We start from the raw sequence: 14,068 nt of genomic DNA, 5'->3' as shown, positions 1-14,068 counted from the left end.
AATTGTTTATTTATCTATCTTATACTTCATGGACTATTCTGTTTCTGGTTAACATAGTATCTGGGATACTTGAACTGTTTACTCTAAAGAAATGTTGCAACTTCTTTCTTTCCTCAACATATTTTTCTCACTTTTTCTCAAATCATATAGAACTGATTTTACGTGTCCTAGCTAAAGCAAGAGTGAAAACTTCTGAAAATCAAATGCATAATTTGTAAAGGTTCAATACATTAAAAAGGTGGCCATGTGAATTATTAAGTATTTACATAAAACTTGTATTCTGTGAAAAAAGAGCTAGCGGGGACAGCGTTTGACTTTAATACTTTTTCATGAAGCAGAAAAATAAATTGTTTAAACAAATCTAATTTAAATTTCAAGGTTTGATAGCTCTGTCTAGTAATACTTGTTGTTTTGTTCAAGTATGAATGATTGCCAAAAATAAAATGACCAAGTTAAGAAAATATAAGAAAAGTTAATATGACGGTCACGGTCATGTATTAAATTATTCAACATGTCCGTTTGGGCACAATTGTTGTTTTGTCCACGTATGACACAAATCTGTAGTTAAATAACAAAACAATGACAACTTAACCATAATTCAATTGTATGACATTGGCGGTCAAGGTCATTTAAAACTCAAGGTCAATGCAGTTTAGCAATTAAAAATGACTTGTCCAAGAATTAAGATAATCCATTGATTAATAACCAAGGTACAGGCAATTATAGCAATATATTTTAGTAGTGAAAATTCAATAATTTGACCTTCAAGGTCAAGGTCATAAATTAGTCAATGTCAATATCCATGACGGTCATGACACAAAAGATATTATGTCTAAATATGAAGTAAATCCATTTATAAATGACAAAGTTATAGCCAGATACAGAAAAAAAAGAAATTTTAAATAATTTGACATTCAAGATCAAGGTCATTTATGATTGAATGTCAATCTCTTGTCTAGTTAGCTTACAATTCTATCCTAAAAATTGTTCTGTTCAATTTAGAAGACAATTCATTTAACTTCACAAAGGAAAAGCCCCCTTTAGCAAACATCAGCAAAAAAAGCACAATTTAGACGTTTGACCTTGAAGGTCAAGGTCATTTATAAATGAAGGTCAAGTTTAGTCTTAACTACTTAAAGGTCTTGTCCCAAAGATTGTTGTCGCAATAAACAAAAGTTTTAAAAAGTTATGATAAAGGTTAATTGCCGCCATGACTGTTATAATACCTCTATTATTCGAAAATATATCAAGCTTTTAAAACTGGTTCATGTTTCCATAGCAACATTGTGACCATCAAAACATTCACTTCCATATTGTGCAAAAAATATGTTAAATCTACCATTGTACTAACAGCTTACAGTTTATTCATTTGATAAACTTAACAATAGTCCAGATTGCAATAATGTAAACAATCCGGTTAATCTCGCTGTTTTGCAGTGTCGAAAGATATGAAAATTGTTTGAGTTACCATGGAAATTTTCGTTAATGAATTCATTTAGTGTGTTAATACCAACATCAACCTTACAAAAGCTGGAAGGAAAATAAGTTGGCGTATTCTCTATTTACAGGCTCAATCAAACCGATATTTTTTTTTTTGACCATAATGTTTCTTAATCATATAGTTTGCCGATTTGTCTTAGTGTCAGAAGATAAAGTCGCAAATCAAAGAAACATCATATAATAAAATGTAACATATTCAAGTAGAACCCATCCGGGAAACAAAAAAAAATGTGTTTATAAATGTGTTTCCATAAAAATCATTCAACGTACATATTGATTGTTTCAATATACGAAAAAAAAAGGTTACGATACCTTGCTTCATAGCCTTGTTTGAGGTTTTGAATCTCGGTGTTCAATACCGTTTTTTCTTTGTCTACCTGAAATACAAATTTGCATATTCTTTTCGTTATTCTTGTCTTAGAATAACAAACGTATCAATGCATATACAAAGTATTGAACTTATTGTACACGGCCTTATAATGTGTATACAATGAAATATAAAGATATCAAAAAGTATATCACAGTAAAACGCTTACAAACCTGTACATGGATGCAAGGGCAATAAAAATGAAAATGTTATTTCGATTCTTTACCTATCAAATAACAAAATGTGTGTTCGGTCATATATAGATGTACATTATTCAGGGCGCAGGAAAAATTGATATCACAATACTTTTAGAGTAACACTCCGGACAAATATATAGGACTGAGAGACAGAATTAAAGATGGACGGACGAAGACTATCACCATATTATCCATCGTCTGTTCGGAGGTGGGTTAAATTTAACTGTTAAATGTTAAATAAGTTAAATGTTGATGCTGCACATCAAAGACGCCGCCAAAATATATGAACAGTAAATCAGCATTAAAAATCGTTCTTTATTACAGTTGAAAATCCGAATCATAAATCATTTTGTTCTCCATTTTCTTGGTATTCGCTGGTTGTTAAATAATAAAGTTGCATATTTTGCATAAATTCACAAGAAAATGCCATTCTGAAATGTTTGTCTGTTGCAACAAATATCGAAGCAAAATAAATTGGAGAACAAGTAAAATTGAAATAATTGGTATACTTAAAAAAAAAAAAAAAGATTTGCCGAGAAAATGTCCATTTAAATATGGGTTCGAATTGCATAATGTCCGAATGATTTTGAGGACGAACTGTTTTGCAGTGAATTACCCTTACTGGCCCTAGCGTAACCGGCGTACTTTCTTAACGGATGAGGGAAAACCGCCTCTCTGCGTGGTTTAGGCTTTGTAACTTGTAATTTGATGATTTAACAAGCGATATTGATCAAAGTTGTCCTATATGTAAATAAAATTAGATAATGATGAAAATAATATGATATTAAAACCTGGCACTAAAACTTCAGTTAAACGTTTATTCTAGTTCCTTTAACTTTTGTGCATGTTGCTTATCAGCATCTTATAAACAAAATGCACATACCTGTGTTTTTAACTGGGTATTTTGTTTGCAAAGGTGATTCACTTCAGCCTGCATCCTACCAATGTCATTCTTGAGATCCTGATTTTCACGGTTTAAACTGTTGATTACCTTTTCCATCTTTGTTTTCTTCGAATCGACCTCTACAAATGATATTAATTTCATTGTTTGTTTAATCTTTTAAAGTTTTTGTGATTCCTTTGTTGTTTGCAAAATGGAAAAAAAAACGGAAAAACAATACTCGAAGACATGACAAAATAGAACCGAAAATAAGAAAACTGTTATGTGTTTTATGTTGCTTGTGTTTTCTATTTTCCTTTTGTCACCTCTTAAGCACTAAGACTCGACAAAGTAAGACGTGACTTCATTTATGCATGTCGTTTTGCTTTTTCGTCTAGGATAAGAGATCATAAATCAGCCACCAAATTTCGTTAGTTATTACAAAGTGAATAAATACGGTGTAAAATGTCTTCAGTAAAATTTGTGATGAATATTGTTAAAAATCTTTTGAACTAGTTTTACAATGGCGTTTTCAAAAAAATTATGTTTGAAAATTAAAAACAGTTTTTGAAATCACCACACACTTAAATGTGTTATTTAATATATGTATTTTAACTTACCTGTCTTATTCTTGTCAGATTCACCGAATACCAGATATCCAACATCTTCAATCTCGTCTTTAATTTCTTCAATCTCTATAGATCGATCGTATCTGACAGCCGTCTCTTGTCCATTTCTGGAAAGTTTCTCCATGTCACTCTTCATATTTTTTAATAATGTTTGTGTGTCTTTCATAAAAATGAAAATTTCACAATTTTGATTATTTTTCTCTAAATTACTCATCCATGCTATCTTTTTCTGCAAATCCTTGTTCAGAGCTGTCAATTCTTTCAGACAATCTGTGAATACTTGATTATCTGTGTTTTGTTTTTCTTTTAGATCCGATTTGATCTTTTCAAAGAGGCGCTCAAAAAAAGTTAAAAGCTGTTCTTTCTGTTGCCCAAAGGTTTGAAAGGGCTTTTTGGTCCTTTGTGGGAACTTTAAAATTTTCGGGAAAATCTTGTTCTGTTTTCCCTTGAAAATTTTATTAATGGCACCCTTTTTTCTTGACCTTAAATTTTTTTGGGGTTTTTCAGTTTTTTTCACTTCGTTTTGGAAAACATGTCTGACCTTTCGCAAAATTTCCGGTCGTTTCGTAATGATTTGAATAATGTCACGGGGACTGCGATATATTCCAAATTTTTGGGTGTGTGTCCGCACTTTGAAAATACAAATTCTTTGACATTGGGCCGGCCCGTACAGTATGAAATTTGGATAAAGGGCATGCTTTTTTTTATCTTGTTTAAAATGGTTTTCGAAATTGCCTAAATCGATTGTATAACTTATAACCAGACCACACTAAATATTCGAGAGTCAGACCAAAATCTTTTGCTGTTTTTTTTTGTCGATCTTGCCGCAAGGTTCAAAGTTTCCGCATTTATCAAAAAATAAAACGAAGAGCCTCCATTTATTCGATCAAGACGGTTTTATTCTTAATAATTGTGTTTGTTTTTCAAAAAATTAATTAATATTAAATTGGCTTCTATGGCGTTATGATCATCAAGTTTTAAAAGCGTTGCTGACAGCATTTAAGGGTTGGTTAATTTATTATTGCTTAATCGCTTATGTAAATGAATCATAATGCATTTGAAGTTTATCGTTCGACCAAATAAGATAAAATTGTTGCTTATGTTAAGGTAGAATACAATTTAAGTGGATTATATTTGATATAGGTTGTTTTTAAAATTACATAAAAATCATTTTTTATTTTCAGGTTAATAAATTTTCATTTAATGATAAAATTAAAAATAAACTAAAAACTAACATATAGAATGTTCGTTTCAGCAAAAAGGGGCAATTCCTTTTCCTTTTGACAGTACAAGCTTAAAAGAATGTTCGCATAATGAGCAGTAGAATTTTTCGTTACAAGAGATTAAATATTGCTGGCGAATAAAAGGCTTTTGAAGAATTGAAGTTTTCTCTCAAGTCCGCTTCGCCGGGTGCTAGGGGCGTGATGGATGTTGACATTTTATTTTTTCCTCATTTCGTCTCAATCAACCCGGAGTCTGGCAATTCTCCATTTTTTTGTTGTGTTAATGCTTCGAGGGATACTTTGTTTCAGAAATTTGTTTTAACGCCTTTTGCATGAAATATTTTGAATAACAGACTGGGAGCGCATTGTGCCTTTAAGTTTTCTCATTGTTAATTACGTTCAATTAAAACTGAGGCTTTGAAAAAAAGGTGATAAGTAAAAATAAAAAATATTAAAAAGGCAAAATGGTTGCATACTTACCACATATCACCTTTTTCAATTAGGGTATTCAGCATTGTGTTCTATTGCTAAAAAAGGGGATAAGTGGTTTAGAATACGTTCTTGTATAATGGAAAATTTTGTTTAAATCTCTACCAAAGCTAAGCCGTTTAAAATATCATAACACGCCATTTCTAAATCAATTTTAAAGTATTTATCATTTTCATTCTTGTTCCAGAATAACATGGAAAGCAATAATTTTAATGTTTATGTTTGGTAAACTCTAGAAAATAACGTAGCTACGATAAAATTATTGGTTCTAAGCATTATTAAGTGTTAATTTCAAGGGCGCATTTTTTTTTGAAAAAAAGAAACCCAGTTTACATGGATGACTTTTGGCTTGCAGCATCTACTTTTGCGGATAAACAATTTATATAGCAGGTATTTTGTACATTATAATTCGTATCTATAGTGAAGATTTTTGATTGTTATATATTTGTCAAAAAAATTGTTTTCATGGAAAGTTTTTTTAGTTGGGAAATTAAATTATATTGATAACACTTGGGAAAAGAAACTTTGGGGTTTTCTAAACCCGGTAAAAAGTTTTCTTTGTAAACAATTCTCTTTAAAAGATAACTAAAAACAAGGGTTTGTATGAACCAGTTAAATTGGGTCCCTTCACCCTTTTTGTTTAAAAGGGAAAATTTCAATAGAAGTAAAATTGAAAAAGTTTGGGTTTATATTTTTATCTAATTTAAAATTCCAAAAACAGAAAGTAGGTTCCAAAAAAATTGTTTTTTGGAAATCTGAATTGTGAAAGGTAGGGTTTGATTTAAATATAAAAATTCTTTCCAAAGAAAAAAATTTAAATTAAAAAGTTTTTTGCAATAAAAACCTTGGGGAAACCCATTTTGAAATTCATATCCCAAAATCCTAAATTAAAAAGGGAAGGGGCCTTTCTGGAAAACTTTCACCAGAGAACATGATAAATGGCAACGTGAAATTACAAAAAGAAGGCGGCAGCATGGACAATGTTATCAAAATGAGAAGGGTTACAGTTCGGGATGAAGGCATCAAAGGAATCAGTTGTAAATGCAAATACAGATGCACAAGTAAAATAAAAAAAGAAAGAAGAGAAGAAATATTCACCATTACTGGAACTTGTCAATATGAGACTCAACGAAACTTTATATCACATCATATAAAAGTTATAAGTAAAAAACGGCGAACAACAACTAAATGATGAATCTAGAAGGAAATTAACTTATGAATATTTTCTTCCGCTCAATGATGATAGTGATGATATGATTCAAATTTGTTAAAAGTAGCTTATGAATATTTTAGATGTTGGACCAAAGGTGATCGAGTACACGATGAATAGAGACAAGATATATGACACTAAAGATAGAAGGGGTCGGCGTAAAAAGATTGAAGTTTCCAAAGCCCAGAGATGGAATACGGAAACACATAGACAAATTTCAGAGAGTTGATTCACATTACTGCCGAAGGGATTACCGAGAGGCAATATCTTGAAAAGGCTTTGTCAGTAAATAAAAATGTATAGAATTTTTGTGGATGGAAGCGTTGTGAAAAGCAACACAATTCCTGAGAAGCTCTGGCTGTATAACTCTATATTCAATAAGGAAATTCAATATTGGTTTTTCATCAACCCAAAAAAAGACTTATGCACTTTTGTGAAGTGTATAAAAGTCTTGATGATGTCAAAAAGAAAGAAAGAGAGGAGTGAATACCTTGAACATCAACAAAGAAAAGAGCAAATTCGACAACAGAAACAGAATGACAAAGAAAAAGGCTTGGGAAGATACAAATACACGTGTAATAAATTTTGATCTTCAAAAAGTTTTGATTTCACCAAAACAGAAAATAGGTGAAGTTTACTACAGCCGGAAGTTTAGCTACATTATTACTTTACTGTATTTGAATAGTCTCAAAGATGCATTGATGTTACATTTGGTATGAATCAGTTGCTAAGCGAGGAAGCAATGATATTCTTCATGTTATATAAAATTCAATGAAGTCTTGGAGCTGTTGATCATTTATTATACTACTCGACAGCTGTTTTGGACAGAACAGAAATCTTCCCTTTTTCAGTTATGTGTTTATATTGTGTACAGAATATCCCTATTAACACAAATCACTCACAATTTTTTGAAACGGACATTCGTAATGGAGGGAGATCTTCTGTACATGCCACTATCGAAAAAGCTACAAAAGGCCCATGATATGTTTGGTCCTACGGAATTGGATGTCAGCTGTGTCGAATAGCAAAAAATATGAAAAACAAGATCAACAAGGAAAGGCGGCGTTTCAATGAACGCAACCCCCATATGACCCAGCAACAAGAACCAATGGCAAGGAGCCCAGGTGGACCCCAAACATAAAAGGACAGGGCAACGACACGTTAATCATTAAATGATAAATAATTTTGTAACTGATTAGGAATTCAAAGAAAATAATAATAGGCCCACAAAGGGGAAGGGACAGGAGACCGGGGGAAGGGGGGGTGGGGGTTAATCAAAAAATAAAAACTAGAGGCAATGGGGAAGATACTTACCGTAGACGAGAAAAACAACAAGGGACACAAGCAAGAGTGTCACCAAACAGTATGAAACAACATAGACAAACATCTGAGGAACACAGTGGGGCGCCGCCTTGGAACGGTCAGCAGCATAATAATGACTGCTAGGGAGTTTAAACCGGTTAATGGTGCACCAAACCTCGCTCTTAGCCCCACCATGTTCCTATAAACGAGACTGTGTAAATAAAATGAATCCCCGCCAAGTGAAATTCTAACAGTTGTCATGGTTACAAAAGCCAGTGAGCCAAGATATAAAGTAATTGAAGTGGCTACATCTGATATAAAAGATTTTAAAGGATTTGCAGATCATACTGTGGCTAATAGAAGCAAGGCAGCAGATGGTTCAACACTTCAGTGGACAAAGGTACACGTATTTGAATACCGTAAATCTGAGCCAATTCAGAATTTACTACAAGTATGAAGTTTAATACTGAATTCAAATCATTAGAATTTGCACGGCCTAATTTAGAAGAAAATGAGAACAATTGAGGGCTTTGCATTAAAGAATGCATATGATAGGCAGATATGTATATCGGAAAAAAAAAAATATGACGATTTGTTGAGTTTTGTGCCAAAGGCAAATAATACCGCCAAGATACAATTCATTTTATGGTAGTCTACCCCACAGAAAAGACCATGAATCGATGAATGTTGAACTGTAACTCAGTAATAAAGATTTGATTTTTTTTTTCAAAATGATTTAATGTACGGAAACGGTCCATTGGCATTGTAATAATGAACACAGCATGAACTACGAAATCATGCAAACATAATGAAAATACTTTCATTTATCAGTATAAACACTTATATAAATACACTTCTAAGTTGTTTTTTAATACATCATGAATAACATTATTATGAATATGAACTATAACATGAATTGTGTTTCAAACTTGAGATTGTGGACAATTAATTGATTACAATTTGTTATCCTGTTTCTTTTTAATTGTTCTTGTTCACGAAGGTAATGAATTACTTGTTTTAATGTTAATACATGATGCTAATATAAGCACATGTCACAAATTTATGTTAAAGGTTTTGAAATGAAATAAATTTAATTTTAAAACTTGGCGTCATTGTGCATTATTTTTCCTTCAGCTATGCCAAAATAGGATTTAATAAATACATTTGAACTAGTTTGTTATCATTTGTTACTGACAGCTAACAGGACTCAATAACTGTTTCAATAATTTTAAGTGGAGAAGTTGAAAGTTGCATGTCGGCATATACATGTATGTTAGAAAGGCATATACATGTGTGTTAGAAAACAACCGAAATATTGTTAAACACTGAAACTTATAAAAATTCTTTGATCATTTGATTTCAAAAGTAATAGAAAGTCAGGTGGTAAGTGGCAGTTGTCACTGTATGTTGACTTATGATATGGTTACATTGTTTATTCTAAAAGGAGTGAAGTGGCAGATAACGCCTTTTACCGAAATGCAACTTGTCATTTCAGCAAATGTTATAAGGTGTTAAGTAATTATTAAATGATTTTTGAACTAACAAACGACCAAACAATAGGTAAAAATAATTATAATGCTTCTAACATTACTCGTTTACAAGCATGCAAAGTCATTTTTAAAAATGATAACACATAAAAGCAGCAGACAGTTTTTCTTGATTATCTCAAAACTGTCATTTTGTCACTTATCCCCTTATAGTACTATGCCATCGAAATATAAAGTTCTGTTTATTTATTCCATTGCTCAAAAATACTTCTTTTTGCTTTCTGCATGGTGTTCCAATCGAAAACCTCACTTGTGCTCATGCAGGGCCTTTTAATCTTTTGTAGTGCGTCACGTCTTTCGTGCTTGGTCTTTGTGAGTAGCCATCAAATATTATAGTGACATTTGATGATGCTGCGTCGTCTTCAGAAATACAATTCCTTCACAAGTAGCATTTGCAAATTTCACCGTAAGTTTTCACTTTATCCCAAGTCATGCGTTGTTAAAGTGATTCACCATCAATAACAAAATGTGTACATTTATCATGCTTCTTTTTAGCTCACCTGTCACAAAGTGACAGGGTGAGCTTTTGTGATCGCTTTTCGTCCGCCCGTCCGTCGTCCGTCCGTAAACTGTTACTTTAAATGACATCTCTCTTAAACCACTAAGCCAATTTCATACAAACTTCACAGGAATGTACGTTTCGTGGTCACCTTTAAAAATTGTTCAAAGAATTTAATTCCATGCAGAACTCTGGTTGCCATTCCAACCGAAAGAAAAAACTTTAAATATCTTCTCTTAAAAAATCCAAAGAGCTAGAGCTTAGATATTTGGCATGAAGCATCTTCTAGTGAGTGTCTACCAAGTTTGTTCAAATAAAAGCCCTTGGGTCAAAATTGGCCCCACCCCAGGGGGTCATTGATTTTCCCTATATGCATATAGTAAAAACTGAAAAATCTTCTTTTAAAGAACCCAAAGAGCTAGAGCTAAAATATTTAGCATGAAACATCTTCTAATGAGTGTCTACCAAGTTTGTTCAAATAAAAGCCATGGGGTCAAAATTGGCGCCGGCCCTGGGGGTCATTGATTTTCCCTATATGCATATAGTTAAAACTTAAAAATTCTTCTTTTAAAGAACTCAAAGAGCTAGAGCTAAGCTATTTAGCATGATATATGTTCTAATGGCTGTCTACCAAGTTTGTTCAAATAAATGTCCTGGGGTCAAAATTGGCCCCGCCCCAGGGATCATTGATTTTCCTTATATGTGTATAGCAAAAACTTCAAAAATCTTCTTTTAAAAAACCCAAATAGCTAGAGTTTAGATATTAAGCATGAAACATCTTCTAGTGAATGTCCACAAAGTTTGTTCAAATAAAAGCCCTGGGGTCAAAATTGGCCCCGCCCCGGGTGTCATTGATTTTCCTCGTATGTGTATAGCAAAAACTTAAAAATCTTCTTTGAAAAAACCCAAATAGCTAGAGTTTAGATATTAAGCATGAAACATCTTCTAGTAAGTGTCTACAAAGTTTGTTCAAATATAAGCCCTGGGGTCAAAACTGGCCCCGCCCTTGGGGTGTCATTGTTTTTAGATATATTTTTAAAGTAAAAACCTAAAATATCTTCTTTTAAAAAAAAACAATAAGCTAGAGCTTAGATATTTAGCATGCAACATCTTCTTATAGATGTCTACCAAGTTTGTTCAAATAAAAGCCCTTGGGTTAAAATTGGCCCTGCCGGAGGGGGGGGGGTACAGGTCATTGATTTTCATTATATGTGTGTAGTAAAAACTAAACAACATGAAACATCTTCTAATGGGTGCTTTCAAGTTTTTTTTTCAAATAAAAGCCCTAGGGTTTAAACTGGCCCCGCTGCGGGGGGCCACTATACAGGTGAGCAACCTCAGGGCCATCATGGCCCTCTTGTTTGTAGATAAGCAAGAAAAGTCACCAAGCATTCAAAGTGCATCGGACAATGTAGCCTTGTGTGGCTCTCTTGGCAATCCTGTTGTGTCAAAGAGTGATGACGGAACACTTGCTAGTTCATACTGAAAAACCTTTAGGAACTTTTTCCAAGTATCTGTCCGCAACGACAGTAAGACTGTCTGGTAAAGCTGTACATTGTGTCATCAGAGGTCACATGCTAGTAGATAATGCATTAACAGTTTTGCTGCTGGTAAAAGGTATTGAATGTTACTTGAAAGCAGACACTATCGAAACAACAGGAACATTTTCCATGTATCTGTCCGCAACGACAGTAAGACGTAGGGATAGTAATTGTTTGTAATTCCACTATTTTTGTGTTTATATGTTGAATTCTGCTTAGCCTGTGCTAGGGGGCGTAGACGGTAACTTGCACTTTCCAGTACCGTCCATGAACAGGCTGAATCAAACCGAGCTGCAACATTTTCAATTTTGTCTTGTTGGGCTTTCTTTAGGGATTCTGTTATTCTCTATTTCAATATGAACTGCCTCACCTTTGATCTTTATGTCATTTTTATCACTCAGTGTTACAACTTGCATTGATCTCTTGAAACTAAATCTTGCTGCAGTTTGCCCAATCATATTGTTCACTAACGATTCGCCAAGTTTTTCAGCATTGTCAACATTTACGGATGGATCTGCTTCTACACCAGTTTGAATATTTCTTAAATTTCTGTTTCCTTTATTGAATGGTATTCTATCTCTCAGAAAGTGTTTGAAAATAATTTTACATCTAGTATGAGGTTTCCAGATAATGCATCAATTTTTACTGTTGAAGTAAAAGCTATAGATTTAGCATTGTCATACATATTACAGCAAACCCATGATAAATGTGTGATATTTTCTGACTCGCTTTCTGTTTTAATATCCATTAAAAATAAAAAACTGACAATATCATGATAAGGAAACTTCTTTTACGATTTCATGATATACTTAAAACAAAAATCTGTTAAATTATATTGGATTCCAATTCATGTAGGTATACGAGGAAATGAAAAAGTAGATGCTTTAGCTAAACAATCATTAAATTTTCAAAATACTGACTTATTGTTACCTGCTTGTGATTTTAGACAGGCTATACATCTGAATGGAAAGCAAATTGGGACAATGCCGTATTTAATAAACTTTACGATATAAAGCCATCTCTTGATGCGTCACCGTCTCTATATCTGTTAATACGCCATGATCAAACAGTTCTTCTTCGATGGCGAATTGGACACACTAAAATTACCCATTTTTATATCCTCACGAATGACAATGCCCCTTTCTGTGTAGCTTGTAATGAAAATTTTAGTGTCAAGCATTTTCTTCTTGATTGTTATGATTTTTCACAGGCCCGTAATAGATTTTATTGTGTAAATTCACTCAAATAACTCTTTAATACAATTCCATCAAAAACATCATTGATTATTTGAAAGAGATAAACTTTTATTCTAAGATCTTATCGGCTCATTTTCATTGTTTAAAATAACATTTTAAGCCTATTATTGCATTCGACACGATATGGCCAGTTATGTGTTGACGTGACGTAAAAATCCAAACACACAAACACACAAAACTCTCAGAAAAGTCAACAATATATTCATATCTTAAGAATCTCGAACCGATCTTGAATTGCCTCTTTCTTTGTGCTGATCACTTGTTTTAAAAAATGTTCCAGTAAATTCGTACATGGCATTGTTCATTTGTACACAAATCGGCATTGAAAATAACCACATTGACCTCTTATTTTCTGTCATTCCTGTCCTCTGGTTAGTCCACCTGTTGATTTAACTGACCTTATTAATACTTGTTCGATCACCAAATCCTTCAATAAACCTGCCCAATAGCGATAGGATCTTCGAATGGTATGCAACCCTGACATAAATGCTTCATATTCATCCGGATTGGTATCCCTCAAACGAAGCATTGATTGTAAATATATGTATGCACTCTTCAAATATAAATTATGACCGCATGCGGCAAAAAAGGAAGCATCTTACGATGGGTCACCAATATGCATGTGCCAATTGCTTGTTCTTTCGGCTCTAATGAACTGTTGTAAAATTGATACCATTGTCATGTTCAAAAAGACCAGCCTAGAAGTACGACATTTGCATAACTCTTGTTTTTCTGTTTCCATTACAGTTTGAAGATGATTCAAGCTTTCGCATTCCTTCAACGTTTCACACAACGCGTTATCTTTGTTTAACGTCTCATATACTCCAGGCAGGTCTTGTATTTCTTTATAGTTCAACATCTCTTTATATCACGGTGACATTCCTTCATTTCAAAGTTATTTGAATGTTCAAATGTTTCAGCTCTCCTTTTTACACTAGTTTCGGTAGTGTCTGCTTTCAAGTAAGATTCAATACCTTTTTCCAGCAGCAAAACTGTTAATGCATTATCTACTAGCATGTGACCTCTGATGGCACGATGTACAGCTTTACCAGACAGTATGTGCATAACAGCATTTGGTGCATATATTTACTCGAGCACGTCCTGTAGGCCAGATCCGGTCATAATATATCCTATACAGCCCAGAAAACTCATTTTCTTTAACGGGCTTGAAGGTCCTTGACAGTAGATGATATCAAGTGCTTTTTGATAAAGTGGCTGATCAAATGATAACAGTGGTGTTTTTCTGTATTTTTGAGATTGTTCACAGACGAAATAAAGAGTTGAATAGATACATGTAGCATCGCTTCGACTATCATAAGCATAAAAGTTATTGTTGACTTCTTCGGAAATAATGCACCAGGCTTTTCAAATGTCTACATAAACCCTGACCAGTTAGGTCTTGTTTGCTTCAACGGCCAATCAAGCTTG

The 14,068-nt window shown here is 33.2% G+C and overlaps 1 protein-coding gene across 1 annotated transcript; it reads right to left on the bottom strand.

Annotated features, from left to right (window-relative positions):
* Nucleotides 1–1,812: 1,812 nt before the first annotated feature.
* Nucleotides 1,813–3,942, bottom strand: LOC132732595 (uncharacterized; the record flags this gene model as incomplete). Its single annotated transcript, XM_060719072.1, has 3 exons — nucleotides 3,565–3,942; nucleotides 2,948–3,087; nucleotides 1,813–1,877 (listed from the first exon to the last, which is right to left on the bottom strand). Coding segments are annotated over exons 1-3 (428 nt in total), but the record flags the coding sequence as incomplete, so codon positions are not given.
* Between the last annotated feature and the right edge of the window lie 10,126 nt (nucleotides 3,943–14,068).

Source organism: Ruditapes philippinarum, unplaced genomic scaffold, assembly GCF_026571515.1.
Source record: "Ruditapes philippinarum isolate M1 unplaced genomic scaffold, ASM2657151v2 ctg3305_1_1_1_1, whole genome shotgun sequence".
NCBI classification, from domain to species: Eukaryota; Metazoa; Mollusca; class Bivalvia; order Venerida; family Veneridae; genus Ruditapes; species Ruditapes philippinarum.
The sequence above is the reverse complement of the archived record's forward strand: the minus strand, read 5'-3'. Positions and strand labels throughout refer to the sequence as shown.